Raw genomic sequence first — 27,533 nt, 5'->3', positions numbered from 1 at the left:
TGGAAGGATCATTGCTTAGTACAGGCTCGAACTCCTGGGCTCAAGTGATTCTCCTATCTCAGCCTCCTGAGCAGCCAGGACTACAGGCACTACCATGCTCAACTTTACTTTTTTATTTTATTTTATTTTTCTTTCCTAGATTTGTATCAAACTCCTGGCTTCAACCAATCCTCCTACCTTGGCCTTCCAAGTGCTGAAATTACAAGTGGGAGTCACCACACCTTGCCTCTCTGACATTATTTAACACAACTTATTAACTGTGGCTATGTTAAGATCCCAGCTCCAGATGATGATATGTTTAGTCACACAACTAATATATACACCAGGAAGTAGTTGTAACCTCCCACAAATTCAAGTAACAGATGTCTTTCACATTATCTTGTGAATCAGATATTGAAGTGGAAATGAATCATAGCAGTCCAGATTAATGTTGGAATGAAAGTCTTGTGATGCCATTTCTTCTGTAGTGGTGGAGAACAGCCCAGAGAATCTATGTGTGCTGAAAAACATGGTGCCTGCTCAGCTCTGAAATAAATAACAGCCTGCACCCTGTTGTATTTCACCCTAAAACTTCTGTTGAGGTCTCCAGCACCCAAGATAAACAAGAAGCTTAATCTGTTCCCTCCTCTCAGTAAGGACCTAAATACACTCTTCTGGATTTTCCATCTGGAATACTTTTATTTTTTAATTTTCCCATAATCTTTTCATAATGTAGTATAGATTATAAATAGCAAATTCTAGTAAACCAGTCATGGAACCCATGTTATCTCTTCTAATTTCCTCATATAACACTGTTCCGCTATTCCCTGTGACTCACAGAATTAAACTAGGCTATTTTTCATTATCAAAATTTTTCACTATTTCTGATGGGAAGTTTATAAATTTCTGATATGCATTCAAATAATTACATTCTTAAAGTGTTATTCTATGGAATTGTAATCACTGTGTGATATTTATTGCCTCTAAACAGATTTTAAATTAAACCCTTTTAAGCCTTGGATGGAAGTAATAATTGTAAGGTGGTTTAAAATGAACCAGAATGTCATTTTATTGATTCTAAATGTAGATTAGGACATCATAAAATTTATTAGAATGATTTATTTTCTTCTTTTCTCTGTGATAATCAGTTGTAGAATAATTCATGTTCTTCCACTGTTAGAGAGTTTTTAGTTTGGAACTACTTAAGCACTTGGGATATCTTTTTATGAGGTCTTACTCTGCCCCTTTTTTGGGGGGAGGAGGGATATTGTGTTCCTGCTTCATAGGTTTGTTCTTTCTAAGAGCTGCCTGACTTTGTATGAGCCACTTAACTCTCAGGATTTTGATTTTCATATTAGTAAAATGAGGAGGTAATAGTGACTGGTCTTCTAAGTTCTTACTCAAATACACTATGATTTAGGACAGACATAGAGGTTTACACAGAGTTTATTTTGTGAATGGGACACTATATCCAGTGCCATGGTAATAATTCAGTCTCAAAAAACTGCACATATACACATATATATGGTACATATATTAGTCATATGTTTTACTGATACAAAGGATGTGTATCTTTTGTATTAACCAGGTTGGAGTTGAAACACATTCTTCTTAGTAAAGCATCACTTGATTTTAATATCAGATCTGAAATGAAGTAATACGAAATTCACTTGCTAAAAAAAGTGGTGCCCAAAATCATACGCTTTATCTTATACCTTTCCATTCTATTTTTTGTTATATTGTATTGATTTTTCTTCATTATTTGCTTTTTTTTTTTTTTTAAATCACTGCTAGTGTTTCAGAGAGCATTCTATTTGCCTTCATGTTACTGACAACCACAGCAGAGTATGGATCTTTCTAAATTCATAGTTTAAAAGTGAAAATGACTAATTTTTGTTGAGCTTTCAGGATAGCAGAGAATCTGGGAAACAGTCATATTAAGAACAATAAAATACTCTGGGCGTGTTAGATCTGAAGAAGAGCATTCTCAGGATGTAAGAGTTTTATCAAACAATTGAGATATCATCATATAGGGAAAGGATTTGATTCATTTGTTGTAGCTCCAATTAGTAGAACCAAACAGATTTGGGCTTAATTTGGGGAAGGATTTCTGTTTCATGCGTAATAGCCAACTGAGAGTGGTAGAAAGAGCATGGAATTGTAAGCATACATTGCTACATTCAAATTTGAGTCCTGGAGTCTTAGATTTCCCATCCTTAATATTGAGTGGAGTTTATTCTTGCATCATGGAAGAAGATGGGAGCTGTCAGTGGTAGAGGTATCCACATTGGTCAGAATGTTTTAATCCCTAAAGTCTAAGGGACAAATAAAAATGTATAACTAACAAGCAATTAGAGAATAACAGAGGAATAAAATAAAATTCTGATTAATCCAAATTAAATCAAAACTATGGAAATTTTCAGATAATGCACAATTAAATATACAAGCCTTATGTGCATATAAAATCAAATGTACATTTGTTTCCCATTTACTGGGTATAACTATATCACATCAGTAATAATGAAAATAAAAATAATTTATAGCACTCTTTATAGGTATAGATAAAGAAATAGTCCCAGTGAAACTAAAACATTCATGACAGTCAGTAGTAAGTCCTAGAATTGAGATTGGGTATAGCTTTTTTTCTGACTCCAAGTTCAATTTTGTTCCTGTAAATCTGTGGTCAAAGAATGATTTTTGCAATTGGCAGGTAGGCTCTCTTATATCAGTTTTTCTTCCAATCCTCTCTGACACCAGTCATCATGTGCTTCAACTTTTTCCTTTCTTATTATAATAGTCAGATTGCCTTCACCAAAATTCAATAACCCCTGACCCCTCCAAAAAGAATTGAATATTAATTTATTCTATTCAAGTTTCTGCAATGTGGTTTACTATGTGAGACTGCAAAAAAATAATTCAGGTAGTCTCAGTTGCTTTTTTCCTCTTAAGCGTGAAAATATGCTAATAAGTATTATTTCAGACCATTTCTCATTCTAGTGGTGAAGTTTCACTCTGATGTACGTCAGCCATTTACCAGACACTGCCATGATTCTGAAGTCTCATGACAGCTTTAATATTCAATGACTGGATGTTTTGTGCTAGATAAGACATATTTAACTTTTTGTCCCTTTTGATATTTACTAAAATGACCTTATTTGCATGTTCTCTCTTGCAGAGGAGCCTACACTTTCCCCTCCCCCTCATTCCTTCTCACTTCTTTAGCCTCCTTCCTTGTTGCCTCTTTCCTTCCCCCACAGCCTCTGTTTACCCTACATCAGGGAACCTCGCTGTTATGACCAACGCTGTCAGCCCAAAACCTTGACTGGCAAAGTCCAGGATTCCTTCCCATGGAGAATGAAGAATAGGGATAATCTTTCTCTCAGGACAAATGGTCTTTCTTGGTAGGCCCCCTTTCCTCCGAGCCTTCTCTCTCTTCTCTCGACAGTGCTCCTCTATCCCAGCACACACAACGTTCGCAAGGTCTAGCCTTTGAAATTTGTTCCCTTCCCACATGCCAAATGTGTCAAGCATCAAATAAAGGGGAGCAGTTGCTGTGGTCTCAGCCCTAGACAAGTGTGGTTTGGGGAGATGAACTTCCAGAATCTCAACTTGAAAATAAGGCAACAGGGAAATTCTGACCCTATTGCCATAGAGAACGAATAGATTCCCTAATGCTGTTTGGGACACTTGCTAGAGCTCCCTTCTTTCTCCTTTCAGAGAGTTTACACTATTTTTTAGTCATAACATGCCATTCTTCCATTATTTAAACTTGATTGACTCATTTGCCAAAGCCCTAGTGCAAATGCTATTTGCCCCCTCCTTAGGCAAACAAATAAAATGGAATAACATGTTAACTGCAAATATGGGCAAGAGGTGTGGTATCCATGGTATCGCAGCCCTGCTGTTTGAGAAACTGTACTCAATAGGACAGCCATATGCTACCAGTCAGTGTATCTATTTCTAGATTAAAATGAAGTCCTGAGATCTCTCTCACCCAATCTGTTCACTGATTATGGCAGCTGATTCATATCCCCATGGACATGAAGGTGCCATATTGAAGTGTGCTATTTCCACACTCCACCTGACAGGTCATACTCATGACATGCTGGATGTCATGCAGATGTCACCTGAGTCTGGATGTCAGGGTTGTAGTTCTATTTCAGTTATCTCCAGTGGCCTAAAATGAATTACATCTCCTGGAGGCCTTGCCTTGATTAATTTCTAGATAGATAGAAAGAATTAGTAAATTCAATTTCCTGCCTTAGGTCTTTTTCCTATTCACTTCTTTCTGAAATGATATGGAACATAAATAATTACAAAAAAATGGTAGATTTCTCAGGATCACATACGAATTCAAAACATTTCTATTATGGCTAAACCTCAAACTATGCCCATGTGGCCCTCAGGAACTCTATAAATTTGATTGCTTTCATTAAATGTGAACATTTGAATTCTTATCAGATGACTACATTTCTATCAACTTTTTCATTAATGTACATTGACTTCTGCAATTACAGGAGGTGCTCAACTGTGACTTGTATTCATCTTTTGTTATCAGCATACATTGACTATTACAATTTTAATACAGTTTTTATGACTACATATAAAAGAAAAATGCAGTTTTATTATGAAGGAAAAACTGTACTAAAATTGTCATATATATACACCAATAACCTTTGTTATCTTGTATACTGTATCCTGTGTCTCTTGTAACTGCAGAAGTCAAACGTGACTTATTACGATCTTAATATAATTTTTTCCTTTCTTAAGATACGCATACACTTTTTGGCACCTCCCTCTCTCTACGTATGTTGCATGTCATAATAGCAGTTTAGGCTCAGGTAAAACTTGAATGGGGGACATCTGCATTCAAGGAAGCCTTAAATTTATTATTTAAGGTAATAAAATCAATTGTTTTTCAAAATACAAATGCTAATTTACTATTTTAATAGCTATCCTGTCCTTGAAACATACTATAGATACTATTTTTGATTATAGATATTACATAATTTCTCTTCAATGTGAAATTATACACATGGTATGGAAAAATCGGAGTATCTCTATGTATATAGCATTAAATTAGATAGGTGCTGAGAAAAAACAGGCTATCCTTGCTATGTGTAAGTCTATAGATATGTTTTAGAAAGACCATAATCCCATCAGTATTCTCAGTTACATCAAAGGAGACGGTTTGTATAGTGGTTAAAAACAAGAGCTTTGAATTCAGATATTATTTTATTTACTTACTAGCTCTGTGACTTTGTGTGTTATCTCTGTTTTCTTTAGGATATCTCCCCTGAGATACCGAAAGGTCAATCAATGTATCAAATTAGGTGTGAATCATTGCCCACAGAGGAGGAAGTCATCATTCACTCTAGTCTTACACAGGCAGAAAAACACAGGGCTAATTGTTATTTTTCTCCAGCTTTCCTATCCCCACTGAAAATATCCAATAAAACTTTTGATTATTTCCTGACCTTATTATTTTCTTTCCACGTCTGTGACCTGGGAGTCATCTTTGACTGCTTTTTCCTTTTTTGATTGGCCATATATATATTTTTTTTTTTGGTCTCATTAAAAACAAAGAAGGTCATCTATTTTACACAACTTGACTCTGGCTACACCAAATACCAACTTGATTCTGGGAATATCACAAAATCAGGTATCTCATCCTCCTAAATGATTTTGAATTCTCCACAGATCTTAATATACTTTGTTCACCAGAGTGGATGATCAGCAGTGTGCAATTGATAGTCACGGGGATGGTCATTTATGACCGTAGGTTCAGGTACACTTAATCTGCACTTCACAAAGCCATTCACTTGGAAACTTAGAAAAGATCAAATATTGAACAAAACACATTGATCCTATTCATTTTCTTCATCTTTTTGTCACTGTTTGAGTTACAGTTCTGTGAATATTTAGGAGTTGGAAAATAGCCCTGAAAACCACAGAGAGGTCACTAATGTTGACAACTACGAATACCTCTGAAAAACAAGCACCTGGTCTTCTTATTTACTATAATAACAAATGCTCAGTCTTTGTACAGGTTGAACAGGTTTTTTAGATTTTGCAAAAGGCAGTTATCTGGCATTAAGACTGTAGCTGTCTTTAGACCTTAGTAATAAGATCTTAATCAAATATTGGGGTCTTCACTTCTAATATTATGAAAATATCTTGGTTAAATATTAATGAAGAAAGTTTAGGCAGTGGAAAAGCCTTAACTGTACTACATGTTTACATATTATAGCCAGGTTTTCATTGAAATGAGCATGAGGAACAAGTCTAAGGTGATATATGGAGTGATTCAAAAAATATTTTATACTCTTGGCTTGCTTTACAATTATCTCTTGGTTAGCTACTGGGGTGAAAAGCTGGTTGTGACTATTAAAAACTTAGTAAAATAGAAAACAAAGAATGTACCATAGCTGTTTACTTGTTTTTGCCACCCATATAGGATTGTAAACATGAATCTTAGTTCTAGGAATTATTTTTTTCATGTATGCCAATATGTGGCCTATAATAGGTGCTAAGTAATGAGTAAATAAGTAAGAGTCAAATTTTTATCTTCCTAAGTACACATATGCTTTGAGGGCCTACAAGGGAAATATATTATTATCTACTATGCAAATGAAATATAAGTCAGGTAAAGATTATAGAGCTGCGCAGTCTGACATTGTAGCTATTAGACACATGTGGCTATTTACATTAAAATTAAAATTAAAACAGATGAAACACGATCAAAAATTTAGTTTCTCAATTGCATAGCCATATTTTAAGGGCCCCAAAGGCAAATGAGTCTAGTGGTTACCATATTGAACAGTGTAGATATTGAACATGTTTTTCATTGCAGAAAATCCTACTAGATAGCACTCTCATCCAGAGTGTAAAATTTTCTTCATATTAAAAACAAAATCCTGCCATGAAAATACACAAATTCTAATATATTCAGATGAATTTATAAATATATCTTCCTTTGGCCTTAAGGAATTCTTGGAGGACCCTATCTGTTATACATTTCTTCCCCACAACTGCAGGTTTGTGATAGTCTTATAATTCTTGATGGATCTTTAAGAGCTTTTTAATAAATCCAAAATGTCCTGGAGGAAAAACATCTTGAACAAATGGGTGTCACACCTGTGCGTGCTAAATATTCAGACTCCAAGGTGCTCCCTGTAAGATCCTAACCCAATAGGTCTGAAGTGTCATAATGAAACTACATTCTTAGCAACCTTTCCGGTTGATTTTGATGCCAGTAGTCCAAGGGCCACATATGGAAAAATATTAGCCTAAAGATTACAAGAATTCATTTGTATCATTGCTTGCTTCATTTACTCAACAAAATGTATTGATTTTCTCTCTGTTGTGGGTCCTACTCTTGGCACGAAGGCCATACAGGTGAAGACAGAGAAGGTATTAATGGAAAAGGTATTAGTGGGTGGTGACTTTTGTGAACTTAGCCCTCCACTAATTATAGGCACCTTAACCATTACTTCCTATCTGAAGGTTTTCCCCAAGTGGAATCTGGCTGTCTTTTTCTGTATACAAAAGAGAGTTGCGGAAAATCTTGATAGTAGTGGTAGCAGAGGAAGAAGAAAAGAGAAAACAAGTAGGAGGAGGGGGCATAGAGAAGTGAAGATAAAAAAGGAGGAGAAAAGAAATACAGAAATCATAAAGGAAAATAGAAGAAGAAAGAAGGAGAGAAAGGATGGATTTGAGGAAGGCAGGAGAATGGACAGACTTGGTGACTGAATGTGGGTCAGGGTAAGAAACAAGGGAAAAGAGTCTCCAGTGAAACGTAGCTTTTTGCCTTAGGTTGGTAGGTAGGGCCATTCACTCAAACAGAGAATATAGACAAAATAGCAATTTGATGGGGCTGCGGGGGTGGGATGGAAAGGAGCTGGTTCAGTTGGGATGTATTAGACCTGTGTGCTGCCTCTGGTACTTCCAGGTGGAGACATCCAAGAGGCAGCTGGGTGTACAGTTCTAGAGCTTGACAGGTATAGATTTGGCATGTGCCAGTGTTACATGAAGCCATGGGAATGAATGACATTATATAGGAAATTGTGTAAGAGAATTAAATCATACTTTAGAGAGAGAACAGAAGGCTTGGAAAGATGGGATGTTTGTGGACATCAGTATTTTAGGCAGTGATTCTTTTTGGAAATTGACATCCTTTCTGAGAATCAGATGATTTCTAAAGAATGCCAGATTTCACAGACTTCAAACAAATCATAATTTCCAAGGTGCTGTGACTTGTGCTGAGAACTCCTACAGATTTGAGACATTTAAACAATAAAAGAGGAAGGGGAGACCATGAAGGACGGGGACAATGGGGGTCAAATGGGAGTCTGAAAACCCAGTTTCCAACTCATAGAGTTTTATTCAGCTGACCCGATGCAACAGAAGATACAAATCTTTAAAGCCCCTAAATTATCAGCCTGTTTCTCTTGTATTACATATTCCTATTTGTAGAAGCAGGAAATCAAGAATGAGCATTTAGAAGTAATTCATTGAATTCCTTTTTTTTCATAGCCTCTCATAGCCGTAATTTCATTTTGGGTTTCCATTATGGATTTTCTCTCTTTGAGTCATAGAACCTATGACTTAATTAGCTTAGGAAAGAGCGTTTATACGAATAATTCCACAATAATTTTCTCTTCCACATAGTTATAAGACAGGGGCAAAATGAGGCCAGCATGCGTTTGTGTTTTAAATTGGGATCTCTTCCTTATAGGTCACACTTACCTATAGAAGTGATTATAACTGTGAAGCGAGTTTCATCTCGCCTTCCAGTTATGTTGTTGTAAGCACAGCACACATAGTCAGTTGTCTTCTGAGCCACTTTCTCAGAAGCAACTTCCAAGCGAGGCCCATGCTTAATGACGTATGTTGTATTGTCAGTCCTCTGGATCCAGGAATAGGTGTTGGGGGGATAAGAATCAGCAGAACAATCAAATAGGATGGCTTCTCCAAGGTCAACAGTAAACACTTCCCCTACTTTTAGTCCTTTATCAGAATTCACTTGAAGTCCATAAGGTCCATCTGCATCAATACAAAGAAAAAATGGAAGGTAACACAAAAAATCATAAAATAGTTTTTGAGGTTGGGAAAGAGCTTAGTAGCATTTGAGTTCCCTTGAAAGTCTTCCTGTTAGCCTTAGGCAAACAGGTCCTCATTTAGACTCTCAATGACAAAGATCTAATTATTTTATTTTGTATGTATGAAAATGGAATGATTTCAGATGAGATTGAACTGGTTTGAAATAGTGAAACATATTACATAAAATTTGTATGTAATTTTATAAACACAGTCATCTTGACTGTGATGCTAAGTTTCTGACTCATGTATTGATAAATCTGCAACCTTGTTAGACAAACTCATTCTTTCTTTTATTGTGTTTGACTGGCTTACTTTTAAATTCTGTTTTATTTTATGTTATTATTTTTAATTGACATGTAATAATTGTGCATATTTATGGGATGTAGTGTGCTATTTCAATACATGTGTTCAATGTGTATTAATCAAATGAAGGTCATTAGCACATCCATTACTTCAAACATTTATCATGTCTTTATGATGGAAACACTCAAAATCCTCTCTTCTAATTATCTGAAAATATGTAATAATTTGCTATTAATTAAAGTCACCCTATCGTGCATAGGACACAAGAACTGATTCCTCCTATCTCGTTGAATTTTTGTGTCTGTTAATCAACTTTTGGCTATCCCTCCTCCTGCACCCTCCCTGCCTCTGGTAACCACCATTCTACTGTCTACTTCCATGCGATCAGCCTTCTTAGCTTCCACATAAGCAAACTTAATCTTTCTGTAATAGTCATTTGGATTTGAAGAAATTTTTACAACAGATTATGGCCAGTATTTTCTTTTTGATGACCACAGTTTGAGTATTATCTATTTTTCTTCTCAGTGCTAGGATAGGTCATGTAAATATTTATAGAAGACATAGTTTCAGATGAAAAACAGATTTGTGTAAATAGATACAAGAGTGTTCTGTATTTTCATAACATTTTTTAGCAGATAAAATCTTTTAAAAAAATTCTTACCTCTCCAAGCTAAGCTTAGGATTCCGTTTAGAAAAAAATATATTGGGCAGCGCCTGTGGCTCAAGGAGTAGGGCGCCGGTCCCATATGCCGGAGGTGGCGGGTTCAAAACCCAGCCCCAGCCAAAAATCACGAAAAAAAAAAAAAAATCTATATATATATATATAGATATCTTCATTATCATTAGCAGATATTCATTGATCATTAATAAGCTATTTCATTATGGATATTCCTTGATGATTATTTCTCACACTGTAGCACTCTCAAAGCATTTAAACATTTCTATGACATAGACTGCCAGCAGAAAGAGACACATTTCCCATTCGTTTCTCCAGAGATAAAGAGAGAGATTAAAAAATATTCCTGTCTGGGCTGTGCCTGCGGCTCAAAGGAGTAGGGTGCTGGCCCTATATGCTGGAGGTGGCGGGTTCAAACCCTTTTTTTTTTATGCTGGCCAAAAAAAAAAAAACAAAAATTCCTGCCTAAGTAGGTTTTCTCATCTGGCCTACATTGTGGCTTATATTCTAAAAAACTGCAAGTTTTAGGTATGTTCATGCTCATTTTTCATCTGATCCCCATTACCAATATTTATTGGATATTTGCTATATGCGGGCACTTTAAATACTTATACATATAGCCATATTTAACATTTAAAGCAATCACTATGAGGTAGATGTTATTATTCTAATTTATATGATGAGGTAAGAGATATTTTATTTATTTATTTATTTGCAGTTTTTGGCTGGGGCTGGGCTTGAACCTGCCACCTCTGGCATATGGGGCCGGCGCCCTACTCCTTTGACCCACAGGCGCCACCCGGTAAGAGATATTTAAAAAAATTAAAAAAATCTATTTGCCCATGGTTACATAGCTATTAAATAGAAGAACTGGTACTCTAAAATATATGCATTTAACCATTTATATTACTTCTGTAAAAAGAAATAAAGTATAAGTGGCATAACTATCTGTATCAGAACAGTTTATTGTTATCTAATCCTATTATTAGTTCTATAATAAATTATGATCTAATTATAGATTAATTCTGTAATTCTGTTTACTTCATTAAGTAAACAATCAAATATTCGTTTGAGCACTAAGTGTAACATAATATATTTAGTCTATGGGAGGTAGAAAGTATAGACATAACTCATATCCTCAAGGAATTCATAAACTGGATAAGGGTTTAGACAATTTGCTTAGCAATAACCTAATTTTAAAAGGTCAAATTGTTTAGAAATTACTGATTATTCATCTCTCACCATGTAGAATGTAGAGACTGGACATTAATGTGGACTCTGGACATTACGGTAACTAGTTTTGTCAGTCATTATTTAAAGATTCTTTATACTTGATCTTAGCCAAAAGGCTGAGAAGCGATATTTAAAGATTCTTTAGAAATCATTTGGATGTGTAGCTTCTCACTTTTGCCATTTTTTAAGATAAAAAGATAGATTAGGTTACTGATTTCCAGGGTTCTTTCTAACATATTTGAAACACCATGACTCATGCTATGCTAAAGCCATTTTGGATATTGGCTAGCCAGACTAAAGTTTGCACAGTCCCAAAATGGTTCTCTATTATATCAGCATATCCTGACCAATATACCCTCAGAGAAACAAATTTTCAAAGATATAACAAAAACTGAAGATGCAAAACAAAAGATTATATACACTTACATATGTATTTTCCTTCTAAACACAGGGAGAAAAGTGAAGGAATCCCACAGGTTAATATTAATATGTCTATATGAAGAAACTCTGCTTTCAGAAAGCAAACACAGACCTTAGTAGGTTCAAAGTTAAAGTAATCAGGAACTAAAAGTAGCAGATAAAAATGAAGAGAAAAGTATGTTCTTTTCCTGTGACTACGAACACTCTGTTTTCTCATTTCTGGTTGTGATAGTCTCAGGGGAAACCACTGTGGTAAGGAGTTGAGAATGGTGTTCTATAAAATGGAACCCTCTTTTTCTGCATTTCACTAAGTAGTAAGTAGTGAAATGGGAGCAAAAATTTGTTTTCACTTCATCAAAATCAGTATTGAGGTGTTCTTTGAGCACGATCCCACTCTAGCCATTGTGAAGTACTCTGAGATGTCAAGTCATCCTGTGGCCCTTCAAGTTGTCATCATTGATAGAACACTAGGGAAGCAAAGACCACCAACTAGAGGGCACTGGCTATGGTTCACATAGAGGGAAACCAAGAGGAGGCACTGACTGTAGTTTGGAAGACCAGGAAACTTAGGGCTATGAAGACAGCAAGGCCAACTTGCTACAGAAAAGTTTGGTCATAACACTGCAGCCACTCAATTTAGGTCTTCATCTTCCCACTGTTTTTCAGGTTTATAGAACGTGGCTATATAAAAGAACTGTCTAAACATTTAACGCAAATACCAGTGAGTATTACTCTTTTCAAAGCATGCTGAAAAATCATGCTGTAACTGCCTTAGGACTTTGCAACATAATGGAGTATTCTCAAAAGTACCAGTTCTTCAACTTCAATTTTGGAGGATGGGTTTAAATTGCAGAGGAAACCCACAGTTATGTAGAGCCAACACTGTTGAATAAGGTTAATGATTTAATTTATTTTTATAATTTTAAATGTTTATTTATTCATTTTTTTAGAGACAGGGTCTCATTCTATTGCTCAGGCTGCAGTGCAGTGGCATCATGATAGCTCACAGCAGCCTCAAACTCCTGGGCTCAAGCAATCTTCCTACTTCAGCCTCCTGAGTTGGTAGGGACAGATTTTCCCTATGTTGCCTAGGCTGATCTCAGACTCCTGGCCTCACGCAATCTCTCTACCTCCCAAAGTTCTGGGATTATAGGCATGAACCACCTCGCCTGCCCTGTGACCTAATTTAATAATACCATGTGGTTTAAAATAAAAAAAAACAAAACAGGGCGGTGCCTGTGCCTCAGTGGGTAGGGAGCCAGCCCCATATACTGAGGGTGGTGGGTTCAAATTTGGACCCAGCCAAACTGCAACAACAACAACAAAAAAACAAAACATTTTTTTTTTTTTTGGGCAGTTTTTGGCCAGGGCCGTGTTTGAACCCACCACTTGTGGTATATGGGGCTGGTGCCCTACCCCTTTGAGCCACAGGCATCCCCCTCGGCCCCCCCAAAAAAAAACACTTTTAAAGAAAAGAATCTATCTTATCTACTTTACTCAATCACGTTTACCATAAGTCCCCAAGTTACAAACATACAAGTTGTGTACTTGCACTTGTGGAGGTTATTACAGGTAATAGGTAAATTACAGTTTATGTACAAATTCAACTTAAGAACAAACCTACAGAACTTACCTCATTTGTTACCCCAGGACTTCCTGTATTTTGATTTCACTACTTCCTCATGTGTTGAGTTTCATTATAGGTATAATCTTTCCTGTCTTAATTTTATGCTATATTTGGCTTTTCAGAGTCAGCCTCAACTCCTTCAAATTGTATTCTCCCCACCTCCTGCAAGCATCTCTTCCAGCTCCTAATACTTTGAAGCCTTCCAATTCCTTGCTTCTGATATAATTTCTCTAAAGGTAACAGATTTTATCAGATTATTTATGAAAAAATGTTCATTGCAGAAAATCCTAAAATTCAGAGAAACACCTGGATGAAAAGTTACTTGCAATTTTACTACTCAGACAACCAATATCCAGATTTCAGTGTGTGATCTTCAAGTCTTCCTTCTATGCCTCTCTGTGTCTCTCTCTCTCACACACACACATATTTAGCTAACTACATCTCCAATTCTACACACTGCTTACAATCCATATTCTTCTGACTCCACTATGATGTTACTCCTTTTATCATTACAATTTCAGGCTGCCCATCCCTCTACTTTAAGATGCAGCCTAGTACATTGTTCCAGTGAACAGGCAATCTAATAGTAGAAATTTGGAGTGATTCAACTAGAGTGGCCTCTGATACTGAAGATGAAAGCAGAAGGATAATTTCATTTTGACTTTGGATTGTGGTTCACTCTCTTACCTTTGGCAGAAAGCTCCCAATAGAAGTGAACCTTTTGCCCAAGGAATGGCTGTTTACTAAATGACTTGTAAAATCACCTATCATCTGTTCTCTTTAACAATTTATGGCTGGGTGGGAACAATACCTAAATTTCCATCCTGATTCTGTTTGCCATCCTGCATGGAGCAGATGGTAAGTATTTGCTGTGAATGACCTTTTATTTTCTTTAATTTTTATCACTTAGAGCTCTCCCCTGCAGCACTGCCATATGTTGCACACAAAATGCAGTGGTTAATGGGTTATTATTTACAACTAGAGCTAGAAGGCATATACATTTTGTGACCTGCAAGGAGATATTCGTCTGAATTATTGGCCTGACATTGTATTCCACCTGGGCTGATACTAGATTATGACATCGTAACCTCATAAATATGTGGTCGATCTTGATAGATTTGGTTATACCTTTTTCTATCAAAATAAAAAATGTTCTTTTATGAAGGAAACCTTCATGGAAACTGCCTTTAGAAAACAGAATAGGCGACTCATACTCGAATTCTAAATTATGATGTGGACTTCTATGGAGGAATACTGAGATACCCCATTTACTAGATTATTGAGGACTCTTGCTAAAGGTCAGAAACAAAAGTACTAGAGCACCAGAATGAAGACACTTATACATCTTATAATGTAATTTAACTTTTGTACAGCATCATCCATGATGGAATTTGAAATGGATATGAAGAAAGATCACCCTCCACTTTAGTCAAGTTCAAGAAACTTTCTTGAGTTCTTACTCTGCGTACCCTGTGGATACAAAGATAAGAAGTGCCAAACTACTGTTTGGGGTTGGGATGCTTACAAGTGAAGGCGAGTCAGGGAAAATATAATGCAGTGGGGACCAGGGAAGAGCCGTGCATGGAACACTGCAGAAACACAGTGACCCCTCTGAAACTGAGGAGGCGAGACAGGAGGGGGCAGGTAAGAAGTGATGTCATAAAGGAAGAAGAAGGTGACCAGATGAAGACAGAGGAGCAGGGATAACATCAACCAAGGGGCATATTCCCAGTTTGCGTGGAATGATCAAGACTGCAAACATGTCGATGCCACATCAACAGGTAGAAGTGACAAATCTTCAGACTGAACTATACATGTTATCTAATTTTTGTTACCTGAAACCAAGAAAATAAAATGAAAACAAAAACTGAAACAGGGCTCAAAGAATGACAGCTATCCAGAAAAATTATTAAGGAGTCTGGGTTGTGTTTCTATATGTTATATGATAGGTAATAATTGTCAGCACAAACAAGATTCTAATATTTTATTTTTAAATCAAATCCACCTATGAGTGAATGAGTGAATAAGTGAATGAATCAGTATCAATAGGATGAAATGCTGACCTTGAGAAGGGTTCTACATTTGACCATAAAAATAAGACAAAAATTAATAATACTATATTCACAATTAGTGAGTCAAAATCTTTCTTAAGTCGTGTGGAGAATTCATCTTTACTATGTGTAAGTGGAACCCATATTTGTATATTTTCTAAATGTTCTTTGATAATTATTCAAATTGGGGTACTTTAATTCTTTCAAATAACATAGGAAAGGGAAGAAGGTTTAGGAGTCGAAAGCATAATATTTAACATTTTTCTCATTTTGCATTTTCTATACCGTATATCACAGCATTTTCTATGATGATAATGAGATTTGTGTTTAGACTTGCACATTTGAAAGAAAGATCTTATTTTCACTTTGCAAGATTAAAACAAGCTATACAGGAACCACGAGGCAGGCCAGACCTAGGCAGTGTGACAGAGAATTGCTGGCTATAACCCTGGCATCTTTGCTTACTTTCCCTGGTAGCAGGGGCCAGTGCTGTCTGTGATAAATGTATTACGTTTTGTAAACTTTCTTACTCCGTAAACCTCTCTTTCCCTTCCTCAACAAACCTTCTTTCATACTTGCCTTAAAAAAAAAAATAAAATGAACTATGCAGCAAAACAGAAGTATGTGCCTGTAAGTATTTGCATGTACCTGTAATTGTTTATGCAATTTTCCCCAGGAATTCTTAGTTTCAATAGGCCTAGAGTTTAACGATAGGTAGGCAGATGGAGAGATACATGGCTACAAGAAAGAATCAATATAAAGAAAATACTTTACTGTAGGAAAATGAAGTATGTTAAATGAAGGAATGGTAATGTTTGAAAAAGAAAAACATTCTTTTCAAGGTATTCTTTCAGTTTTCTCTTTGCATTCTCTGCATGGTTCAGGGTTCTTGAAATTGAGATTTCTCCGATCCATTGGAAATGAGGTCAGACGATGGACTGAATCACAAAATGCAAACTGAATGGTCCCTAGCCAGTATCTCAATTTGATCTACAAGAAATAGTGCCAGTAGATATATTTCATGACAAGACAGTGTGATTAGAATTAGTCCTAGACTATAATAAGGGTAAAATCCAAATGACATCTGGTGCTTATATTCCCTGTGACTACCCTGTAAGAACTTCTCAGAAAAGCAAACAAAAAAAGCACCTCCTGAATATTTCTTGGAAAAAAAAAACTTACAATATATGATGGGCATAATGATGTCACTTTCCATCTCACTGACAGGGTTCTTCACCAGACAACTGTAATTCCCAATGTCTTCCTTGGTCACTGGAGCAATATGAAGGGTGTTGTTCTGGGCAGAAAAGGAATATGTGGAGCTGGTGTGGACAGGCCTCCCATTTTTTAGCCACTGGTAAATTAGCCGAGTGCCCCCTTCCACCTGGCATGTCAGGGTCATATTTCCCACATATTCCACAGCTCCAGAGGAAGGATGAATCTGCACCACTGGCTTTCTGACAGGATCTGCAATATCAAGAGAGATAGGAATGATTCTTTTCACTCACTGAACTGCAACAAAACTCAGTGAGGTCTTTCAAATAGTAACTCCTGGGGATACAATTCTAGAGCTTTACTCCATAAATGTTGACAGCTTGAGCAATAAAGAAGAGAATAAAAAGTTGTGGAAAATTCAAAATGATAAAAATATCACCAAATTCTAGAACTTACTCTTCAAGGATTGTTTAATGAAACCCTTTACATTACAGATAACATAGTATTTGCGAACACCAGCTTCCTTATTTTCTGTTGGTTGCACTTTCCCCCATACCGTAAAGGTATACCTCTACAGGCAAAATTTATACGGTTATTACGCTCTCTTGCCTTGTCCCAATGTCCCAGGAGCAGCCGGATGGGGTGGATGTGGTGCACCCAAATTTCTGGCTACTATCCGCAAAATATATTGTTGCTCATATACAGTATACTTATGGGAAGTTGAGGGAAAATTTTAGAGGCTCGCTAATGTACAACTTTCTTTTGTTTTTATGTATGTAATCAAATTAATGACATGCTTTAATGACTTTGCATTTGTGTTGCAATGTTACATATGTCACTTTAACAGAGCAAAGTCTACATTTCAATACCAAGTCCATCTGAAAATAGGATTAAATGTATTCTTGGGATTATATCGAATTAGACAAAACAGAGACAAATTCAATTACTTGTTGGAAAGTCAAGTGATAGGAAAATGGTCTTACTTCATGGTCTGGCACTGGATAATGTTTGTCAAATTAATATGTTTCCAAGAATGAGTAAATAGTTCCTCTCTGAATTTTAACTGTAAAGTTGATAGACAAGGATGAGGATTAAATAAGTATCCACACATTTTCACTAATCTTTGAGATTCTTGATTCTAGACTTAACACAGGTTACATAGCAGTCAGTGGCAAATGAAGAGAGCCTTAAATCTGGCAGTGTTTCTCTCCTGTATTTTGCAGCGAGATGAATTTAATGATGTTCTATGTATGACTACTAAACAGAGAGAGAGTGGGATAATATACAAGTGACAGATGATTGCCTCTGATGTTTAGACCTTAATTTTCTATCAAGCTTTTAATTAGGGTTGACCCATCTTCCTTAGGTAAATTTATCACTCATGTTCACATTTTCCTACACTGGAAAATGTGCGTTAGGGCACAAACAGATGCAATGCTACAGCCCAGAGAAGATCAAAGCAAATGAAGGATAAAGAAGGGCAGTTGGGGCGGCACCTGTGGCTCAAAGGAGTAGGGCGCCGGCCCCCTGTGCTGGAGGTGGAGGGTTCAAACCCAGCCCCGGCCAGAAACTGCAAAAAAAAAGGAGGACAGTTGGAAAGAAGTTGAAGGGCAACTTGCCGGAAGCTGAGTAATGCTAAAACATCCAGCGCTTTTCTAGGTGGGGGTAATCAACTGGCTTGTCCATTTAATTTAATCCTTCATCTTCCCTGGCAAGAACAAAGGATTTGAAAAGGTTTATGTTCCTGTTGTTATGATTTAAAAAGAAAAATGAATTGTGTACATGCATAAAAAGCTTACATTTCAAATGCATCTGTGTGTGGAAGTATGTGTGGTATGGGAGAAACAGGTAACATATCAATGATCTTGTATGAGGCGAACCAATTATTAGAAGAGTCATTGGTATTGGGATTATTCATTTGCCTAAAACAATGTAAACCAGGTGTGGGAGTTTCCTTTCCAAGAAAGATATTGGCTCAGGCCCTAAAATTTAGGCTTCACTGAATTTTGGTTGCATTTCCCCAAACAGTTCCAACTTTACTGCTGATTAACAAGTAAGATGTTCTACTGAAGGTCTGGGGGGAGACAGGATGCCACACATGAGGATGCCCTTTAGAGATCTCTTTCCTTTCCCTAAAGTTGCTCTCCAGGCATCTGCTTCCACCGCCTGTGTCCATGCTCCCCTGAAGTCTCCTTCATCTCCTCTGTGGACACTTATTTACTCCCAGATAATGGTCAGGAAAGGTTTTAGGCCCCGAGGACAGAGCAGCCAACAATACACTCTTGTCCTCATGGACCTCATATTCTAGTCAGGACGAGACATGATAAATAAATAAAAATATATAGTATGTCCGGGTGCTACTAAGTGCTATGAAAAAAAGAAAAGCAGAAGTGGAGGTGCAGAGTGACTGTGTGTGTGCTTGGGCGAGTGAGGTTATATTTTATATAGGGTGGTCAGGAGAGGCCTCACTATTAAGCAACATTTGAGCTGAGACTTACAGGAAATAAGGGAGGGGACCTTGCTGGTATTTAGGAGAAAAGCCTAGATGAACAGCAAGTACAAAGGCCCTGAGGTACGAGTGTGTTTGGTCTGCTCTAGAATGAGCAAGGAGACTATCGTGGCCAGAACAGAGGGAGTGAGGAGGACGCAGGTAGGAAATGGGGTCAGGCAGGTGTGGGTATGTGAGGCCTTGCAGTCCATTGCTAGTACTTTGACTTTTTCTATGAATGAGACAGAAGCTATGAGAGCGTTTTAAGCTGCAGGAGGTAGGAGCAGGTACAGGGAGACCAGGCGACAGGTTAGGATATTCCAGCGCACAGCTGATGGTCAGGCAACAGTGGAGGTGGCGAGAAGTGGTTGAACTTTTTCTATATAGGATGTCCAAAGGTTGCCCCTAAATTTGCTATATTTAATGAAAATGAAAAACTGTAGCTAAATGTGCCTTTATTTACTAAGTATTCATTGCCAAATTTTACAAAGAGGTGGCCAATACATAAGAGTATTTTGTAAATATTTTATAAAATTTTGTAATGCATATTTGTAAACAAAGGTAAATTTAGCTACCATTTCCCATTTTCCCTATGTGTGGTGGCTTTCGGGGTGACCTTTGAGGTGAGCTGTATTTTGAAGGTGAAGCTGACAGGGTTTTCTTGACTGGATGTGGGATGTGAGGAAAAGAGAGATCAACGATGATGTAAGGTTTGGGGCCTGGCAGGTGGCAGAATGGTTTCTGTGTATACTGAAATGAGGGAACACTGTCACATAAACAGGTTAGAGAGAAAAATGAGAAGCTGGGCTTTGGACATAGTATATTTAAGGTATGTCACTTAGATACCTCAATGAGAAAACAAGTGTCTGGAAGTTAGCTGAGCCCACTCTCCTCAGCCCCTCAGAAGACATTTCCAGGCATTTCTGTTGCCCTTGAGTATGGTCCCTGAGTAAGTCGCATCCTCTCCCCATGGCCACACTAAAAAGATCCATGGGACAAAATAGGGCTCTTCCGGGGTACATTCTACCACTGAAAAAATAAGATTTTCTCTATCTCATGCTATCAGCAACTTTATATTGGACAGTTCCTAGGAAAATGGATAACAAGTTATATTACTGTTTAATTGCCTTTTGCTGGGCCCTTGGCATACCTTTACATGCATGTCTTACATAATCTTCAGAAAGCCTCACGAAGTAGATAATGTCCTTAGTGCCCTGAAATAGTGAAGCTTTAAGGATTGATTCATTTGCCCAGAGTTGCAGAGCCGGGACCTAAAACCCAGGCTATTCCGTTCCCTGAGCCTTTGCTAACCACCATGAGAGCCTGCTGCCCATGCACATGCACAGTGGACTCACCATCAACAGTGACTTCTATCTTCTGTTTAGCAGAGAGCGTTCCATTCCCCTGAATATTGACCTTAACGATGTAATTGCCTTCGTCTGTAAACTGCAGTGGGTTGATGAGCAGAGATGCGTTGGGTGGCATCATGCTAAACTTGTGTTGGTACTCCAAGTCGGGAACCACAGACTTATTCACAGAGCCCAGCAAGTATTTGGGCATCGTGTGGAGCTTCTCAAACAGCCAAATGATCTGGATGTCTGAGGCCCGAGTGTGGAAGCCATAGTGCACAGGGAGGTAGAGGGCCTGACCCCTAATGCCGTGGACGATGTGTGAGGACACCGTCACCTTCAGTCCTGAACAAGCACCTGCTGCAAAGGAAAGGAAAGCTGTGAAGACTGTGAGCCACATTTCACAGTTTAAAGTGGAAACTGCAGAAAGAATTTGATCAGGTGATAATCCTTTCCAAAGAAGAGCCGCTTCTACGTACTGACCATTCTAGTACCGGTTGCATATAGAGGTAAATATTTGTCTCTGAAACCTTCTACATTTAAAAAACTCCACCCAAAGACTGCTGATCGCATGATCTGTCTAAAGGCAAGATGAAAAGGAAAAGCAGAAGTTATTTACTATGACTGTTAAAGAATAATGAGAAAAAGAGAACTGGGAAAGATTATTAGTTCTAAAGTCCAAAGAAACCCTTGAAAACACTTGAAATTATGACTTTATGAATATCTGTGTCATATATCCTAATCAAACTATATTTATATAGTTTATATAACAGAGGGATTACTTCCTATCAAGAATTTCCCCAGAAGTCTTCTGCAGTGACTTAATATTCAATTTTGGGAAGTTGTTCCCTTAGCCAAAGCCTTCTCAAATGCAAATATCCTAGCAGACCAGGTGTCTGGTTGGTGTGTTTGAGGAACACACCTCAAGTCAAGGCCTTCCTTGATGAAGAGAAAGGCATGGATGGAGCAGAGGAGAGGGGAGGGAGCACGGTGGATTATGAGGTCAGCGACAGAGTGGACAGGACCTTCAGCTCATGGGAAAGACTTGGGCAATTTTGCTCTATGTGGATGCAACTGGAGTTTCATGAGCAGAGAAGAGATATGACCTTTCTTATGTCTTATTGGACTCACTTGAGCTGCCATGAGGATAACAGGAATAGGGCCTGTGATAAAGTAGGAGACTGGGGGGATAGTAAAAGATACTGTGGGAGGCCAGTAATCCCAGCACTTTGGGAGGCTGAGGCAGGAGAATTGCTTGAGCCCAAGAGTTTGATTGAACCACTGCACTCCAGCATGGGTGACAGAGTGAGACCCTGTCTCTAAAAAAAAGAAAACAAACTTAAGAGTAAATCTGTGTCTTAAAACAAGTCGTGTCTACTATAGGTGACGCAGGGGCTGACAGAGGGTGAAACTCTTAAAGTCATAAATGTAGAAAGACACTGGGCCTTTGGATGGGGATCTGCACAGGAAAAGATTCTTCTTAGTGTCCGTGTTTTCTGCCCCCAACAAAATGTATTTACATGTCTTTCATTGAAATTGGAGCTAGAAAGCTCCTGGTAAGTAATAAAAACTAGCTTTTAGCACTTATATTATAACTAACTTAAGATATTTAAAATGTAGCTTTCACTTTACTTATTGTATTGATCTTTTTTTTTTTTTCCACTTAAATTTAAAAATATTTATGAGGGTTTCATGATCCACTCCTGATCTTGGACTCCTTTGTCCTATGTCCACCAATTAGTCTTAAGTTTATCTCTTGCAGAGGAAATTTCCCTGAAACAAGGATTTTCAGGAACACATTCTCTAAACTTACAGATTACTATATTTGATACTTCGATAAAGTAAAAAATCCACGGAAATGTGAGATCTTGATAAAGAACATGAACTGGAGATGAAATGCTAAGTGCTCACCTATGCGATCCTAGAGAAGTCATTTTAATTCTCTGCTTCAGTTTTCTCATGTGTGAAAAGTGCGCAATACTAGATGAGGTTGGAGGCCTTTCTTTCTTTTTTTCTTTAATTTGGCCGGGGCTGGGTTTGAACCCACCACCTCCGGCATATGGGACCTGCGCCCTACCCACTGAACCACAGGCGCCGCCTTGGAGGCCTTTCTTGATGAAGTTTTATGTTCTTGACATCCTGAGGTGCTTTTTCCCAGTGTAGCAGCAACCTATATTAGAAGGGCCTAGAGAATTTTGAGAGGACTCAAACTGAGAGAGGGCCCCCAAAATTTGAAGTATTGAGTCTCAGTTTTGGTCTACTTATTAAGTTGTTAATCCCGGCACATTCTTTAGCAAAGTGGCAATTCTGCCTGTTACTCAAGAATCAAGGGGAATGGTGGAGTCCACATCATTGCCTTGGGAATTCAATGGGAAAGACTGCATGGCTGCTAACATCAAATGAAGAAGGTGCCTCTGGCGGGAGCAATTTTGTCATTGAGTTATTGGTCCATTTAAGACATCTCACAGCTCAATCTAGAAACCACGCTAGGCTGAGATGGCCTGAATGCGATCAATTCTGGCCAATCTGTTCCTGTCATTTGGGAAAGTCATTGCAAAAGTCCTTGTTTGCTTTTTTGTTTTGTAAAGAGAACACACCATTTTCATTGACTTTCTTTGTAGCTGAAAAAGGCTGAGATTTATTTAATATTATGGAAATTATTGGGAGGCACCTTATCACAATGAAGTGAGAATATCACTAGGATGAAAATGTTGCTGACTTTTGAATCTTGATTCAGAGGTTGAATCTTAAGTATGAGGAGACTGGGTAGAGAGTCCACGACTAAAGTTAGAGGAATAAAGTTTCATTTACTAAAATATTGAAAACAATACAAATATTGCAGCCTAGAGAAAAATGAAACTGCTTTAGTAGAAAATAACATTTTATATGGCCTTTATGATAATTGGTTAGGGGGAAACTAGTCTTTTGGGCCATTTTAGAAGCTGCATCATTTCATAATAAATAAATATATTACTGTCAATATCTTTCAATATATTCAATGCTTCATAACAAATAAAACAATTTTTGAAATATGTGTCCCTTTTCAAATTTGTATTTAACAGAAAGCACAGGTGTTACAATAGCTGTTTGTTTCAAGATTGGCTGCACCATTTTTATCAGATGAAGTATTGGTAGCAAGTTGTGAGAATGTCAGGAAGGAAATTTTTGTATACAGTATCTCATCTCAAGCACCTCAAATCTTTTCATTTTGCAGGAAAGAAATAAACCTACTGATATCAAGCAATCTTTACTTGTAGTGAAATTTGGGGAATAAACAGATAACTGAATGCTGCTTCTCCATTTCAAAAAAAATATTCTCTTGGCTTGTGTTTCCCATTACAGATGTGATGAATCCATGCTGTCAAACATGTTTAGTAATTTTAGAAAAATTAGCTTCATTTTGAGAAAATTTCAAGTGTTCTTTTCTAGTTATTCGAGAAAATCTAAAGGACTAAAACTATTGATTTGAGAAAGTCATCCTCTGTAAGAACAAATAAGCTCATACCTATAACTCTAGTGCTCTGGGAGGCTGAGGTGGGTATGCTGCTTGAGCTCAGGAGTTGGAGACCACCCTGAGCAAGAGTCCTTGTCTCTACTAAAAGTAGAAAGACTAGCCAGGCATTGTAGTGGGCGCCTCTAGTCCCCAGCTACTCAGAAGGCTGAGGCAAGAGGATCTCTTGAGTCCAGGAGTTTGAGGTTGCTGTGAGCTAGGCCGATGTCATGACACTCTAGCCTGGGCTACAGAGTGAGACTCTGTCTCAAAAAACAAACAAAAAATGATGAAATTTTAATTTTCTTTTGACATTTTAAATATTTAGACTTAAATGAAAATTCAGTTTTATATTAGTAGCTTCACTAATATTTTCTGAGGATAAAGAGGAAAACTCTTAGACTTTTTGCATGTAAAGTATTACACCAATCTGAAGAGACACTGATAATACCATTCATAATTTGATACATAAAATTACAGGAATAATCTTACTTTACTGACCCTCTTAAACTGTGTAACAATAGCATTATAAAGAGCATCCAGTGGTAAGGAACACTTGAAGTCCTACTACAAAATTTATTTATGTTCCAGCAACAAAGGACTCCCTGGACCAGTTTCCCTGTATTGCATATAAACATTAGACTTCACAAAGTGACCTCTACAGTAGCTCAGAATAGTTGGCATTTACTCCCCCATTATCATGCACAGTATTAGCAAGCATAACACAATTATTGTTGACTGAAAATAAATTCTCGTATCTTTAGAGAAAACAGAAATTAGGAAGTTGGATTTTGAATAGACTGTACAAATGGTACATTTTTAGGCTTCAAACTTTTTAGTTTTTTTTAAAACAAAAATTCAATATTCTTAAAATCAAAAAATTATTCACATTACCTGTGGTTTTTATATAGCACACTACTGATGAGGAAAACTAAATCTGCTTCAGAAAGAAAATCTTAAGAAAATCTTAACTAATTTCAAACACGCAATTTCTCTAAAGCACATTTTAACTTCATTTTAGCTGAATTCCTCAATTGTATTTTCTCTGATTTCTTAAAGCCAATTATAAACAATCACTTATGAAATTACAGTAGTCCTATAGCTTTAAAATTAAAAACAAGTGGGACACTGACACAGGATACTTTCAAAACTGAAAAACACGAACAAAGATAAAGAGGCAGTTACACTAATTAATTTGTAAAAAGTTTTCTACGGAAATCTATTTATTTTTGTTTGCATTTGGTAACATAAACACTTTAATAATTAGAAGAATTATAACTACTGGAAACTTGAAGACTTTACAAAAATTTATAAACCGTACATTTCAAATATATGGGATATGTACAATAGTAGGTTTAAAACTGAAAAACAATCACATTTACAATGAAAACTGTAACAAAATAAATAAGTGAAAATAAGGCTCTAAATAACTGAAGAAGTCTAAAACAAATTGCTTACACAGATAAGTTGTTTTTAAAATTTAAGGAATATTGTGTTTTTTGTATTTCTATGTGCTGAATATAAATAAAACAAGAAACTAACCTGACTTTTAAAATCGATACAGAAGAAGAATGGAAAAGAAAACATCTGATGAAAATAATGTCAACAGATAAAACAGTGGGAGTGTGGCAGGCAAACACCTTTAAACTCTAACGATGAAGGGGAGAATGAGGAAAATACATTAAGCTACAGAAAAAAAATTGTACAGTACTTAGCTATTGAGCAAAAAAGAAAAGCATTTTGAAGAAATAATATTTTTTAACATATCATCCTTTTGTGTATAAAACTTTGTTTTGTCAGTTTGGAACCTCACTTTTTTCCTTATTTCATAAGATGAGATAATTTAAAATGAAGCAGAGTCAATAGTTTGTAGTAGTATCTTTAATTAAAAAAAACCCATTTTCATAAATGGTTTCGAGTTTTCATTCTAAGTGGTCAGTTTCAGGGCCTATTAGGATATTTGCCAAAATAAATGCATTAAAGACTATTGAACCTATATGTAAACTCTAAAAGGAAGAAATTCATTAGATTTTTATAATGTCTTAACTTTCTTAATGAGTGCTATTGAGAATTGTTCTAAGGAAACAATAACAATCTATTTATTGAGGCTCATTTCTCCTAAATATTCCTGCTGCTTTGCTGGAACAGTGTATTATTGTTAAAAAGGTTTTGACCTGCTCTTCAATTATCTGAGTGAATCTATAGCCTAAAGCGAATATTTACCTATACCTACAAAAAAAAAAAAAAAAAAAAACCAAAAAAATGAACAACTCTCAAACAACAACAGCTAAAACACAATTCAAAAAAGAGGCTTACCTAAGAGAAGGAGGTATATTTTGCACTTAAAGACCCCAGCTGTGCCGCTGAAGGGCTCCATGAAAGCATCCTGTCCCATGCATACACTGCCCTGTTCTCTGTGGTAACTTAGTACATGGATCAGCAGCTGCTGGTTTATTTGCTAGGGAAATTAGCAGTGAGGTAACAGATCCTATCCTGACTCCTGCTTCTGTGATTTGAATACAGAATGAATGTGTATACAAAGGAAACAGGGAGTGGGAACACCTGTTATATGCTTTGCAAGGATACAGGCTTATGACTTGCAGAGCAGTTTCTTAGCAATTATCAATAATTGTATATTTTACAAATTATCACTAGTTATTAAAAAATCACATGAAGGAAAACAACTTTGTGGATGACTTTATTTTAAAAGCAGCAAGCTTTCCTAATGAGAGCATATTGTGAAATTTCCTTAAGAACAAAGCTCGTTTTCTTTTTTTTTTTTTTTTTTGTGTGATTTTTTTTGGCCGTGGCTGGGTTTGAACCCACCACCTCTGGCATATGGGACCGGCGCCCTACTCCTTGAGCCACAGGCACCACCCTGAACAAAGCTCGTTTTCTATCATGCAAAACCATGCCATTATTTTGAAATTAGAAAAATTAATTTTTCTAAAATTGAGGCATTTTAACTGCTAAACAGTTATACATCTTTGTGAAGTCACTAATGTATCAAATGAATAAAAATGTATTTTTCTATGCAGCGTTTCTTATTACAAATGACTGGTATGGTTTTATTGAATCTTTAGATTCATTTTATTTTTAAAAGCAAATCACAGGTGTGTTTCCAAGTAGGGCTGAAGCGTGAACTGTGGAAAATTATAATAAAAAGTCTATGCTAACAGATAATATCTGAGGTCACATTTCACAGCTGAAACACAGAGGAAGGGATTCAGTGATCCAGAGAAGATTTTGCCTCTACTGCGGTGTTTTTTGCCTCTCTGGGCCTCTCCATTGTCAAGGTAGTGGGCCTAAGCACTTCCATTTAATTTTAAGTTGTAATTTGCAAAATTGCTCTGGCCCAAGGCTTCCACTATATAAAATGGAAAGTTTATAAATAAGTCTGCATCAGATCAAGTGAAATTCCTTGTATAACTCAATTTTAACAGTAAAGGCCCACTGAAAAATTTCAGTGATGAAAGGGGAAGAAAGAATCTTCCTGGAGCAGAACTAAAATTCAGAAAGGGCTGATAGTTATTTTGGGATCCAGGTTTGGAAATACTCTTTATGTTAAGGCTGTCAACTATCTAGAAGGGCTTTTAGAGG

At 36.8% G+C, this 27,533-nt stretch overlaps 1 protein-coding gene across 6 annotated transcripts in view; it reads right to left on the bottom strand.

Moving 5' to 3' along the window:
* HEPACAM2 (HEPACAM family member 2) overlaps positions 1–27,533 on the bottom strand; it is a 41,609-nt gene that overhangs the window by 10,190 nt on the left and 3,886 nt on the right. For 3 of the 6 annotated variants that reach the window (XM_053553811.1, XM_053553813.1, XM_053553816.1), the window contains exons 3-5: positions 20,450–20,803; positions 16,574–16,858; positions 8,728–9,024 (exon numbers count right to left, since the gene is read on the bottom strand). In XM_053553811.1, coding sequence (XP_053409786.1) covers positions 8,728–9,024; positions 16,574–16,858; positions 20,450–20,803 — 936 coding nt within the window. Of the gene's footprint in view, positions 1–8,727; positions 9,025–16,573; positions 16,859–20,449; positions 20,844–26,249; positions 26,416–27,533 lie in introns of those variants that run through there. The other 3 variants (XM_053553814.1, XM_053553815.1, XM_053553817.1) reach the window with 3 other exon arrangements.

This window comes from Nycticebus coucang, chromosome 11 (genome assembly GCF_027406575.1).
Source record: "Nycticebus coucang isolate mNycCou1 chromosome 11, mNycCou1.pri, whole genome shotgun sequence".
In the NCBI taxonomy this organism is placed as follows: domain Eukaryota; kingdom Metazoa; phylum Chordata; class Mammalia; order Primates; family Lorisidae; genus Nycticebus; species Nycticebus coucang.
The sequence above is the reverse complement of the archived record's forward strand: the minus strand, read 5'-3'. Positions and strand labels throughout refer to the sequence as shown.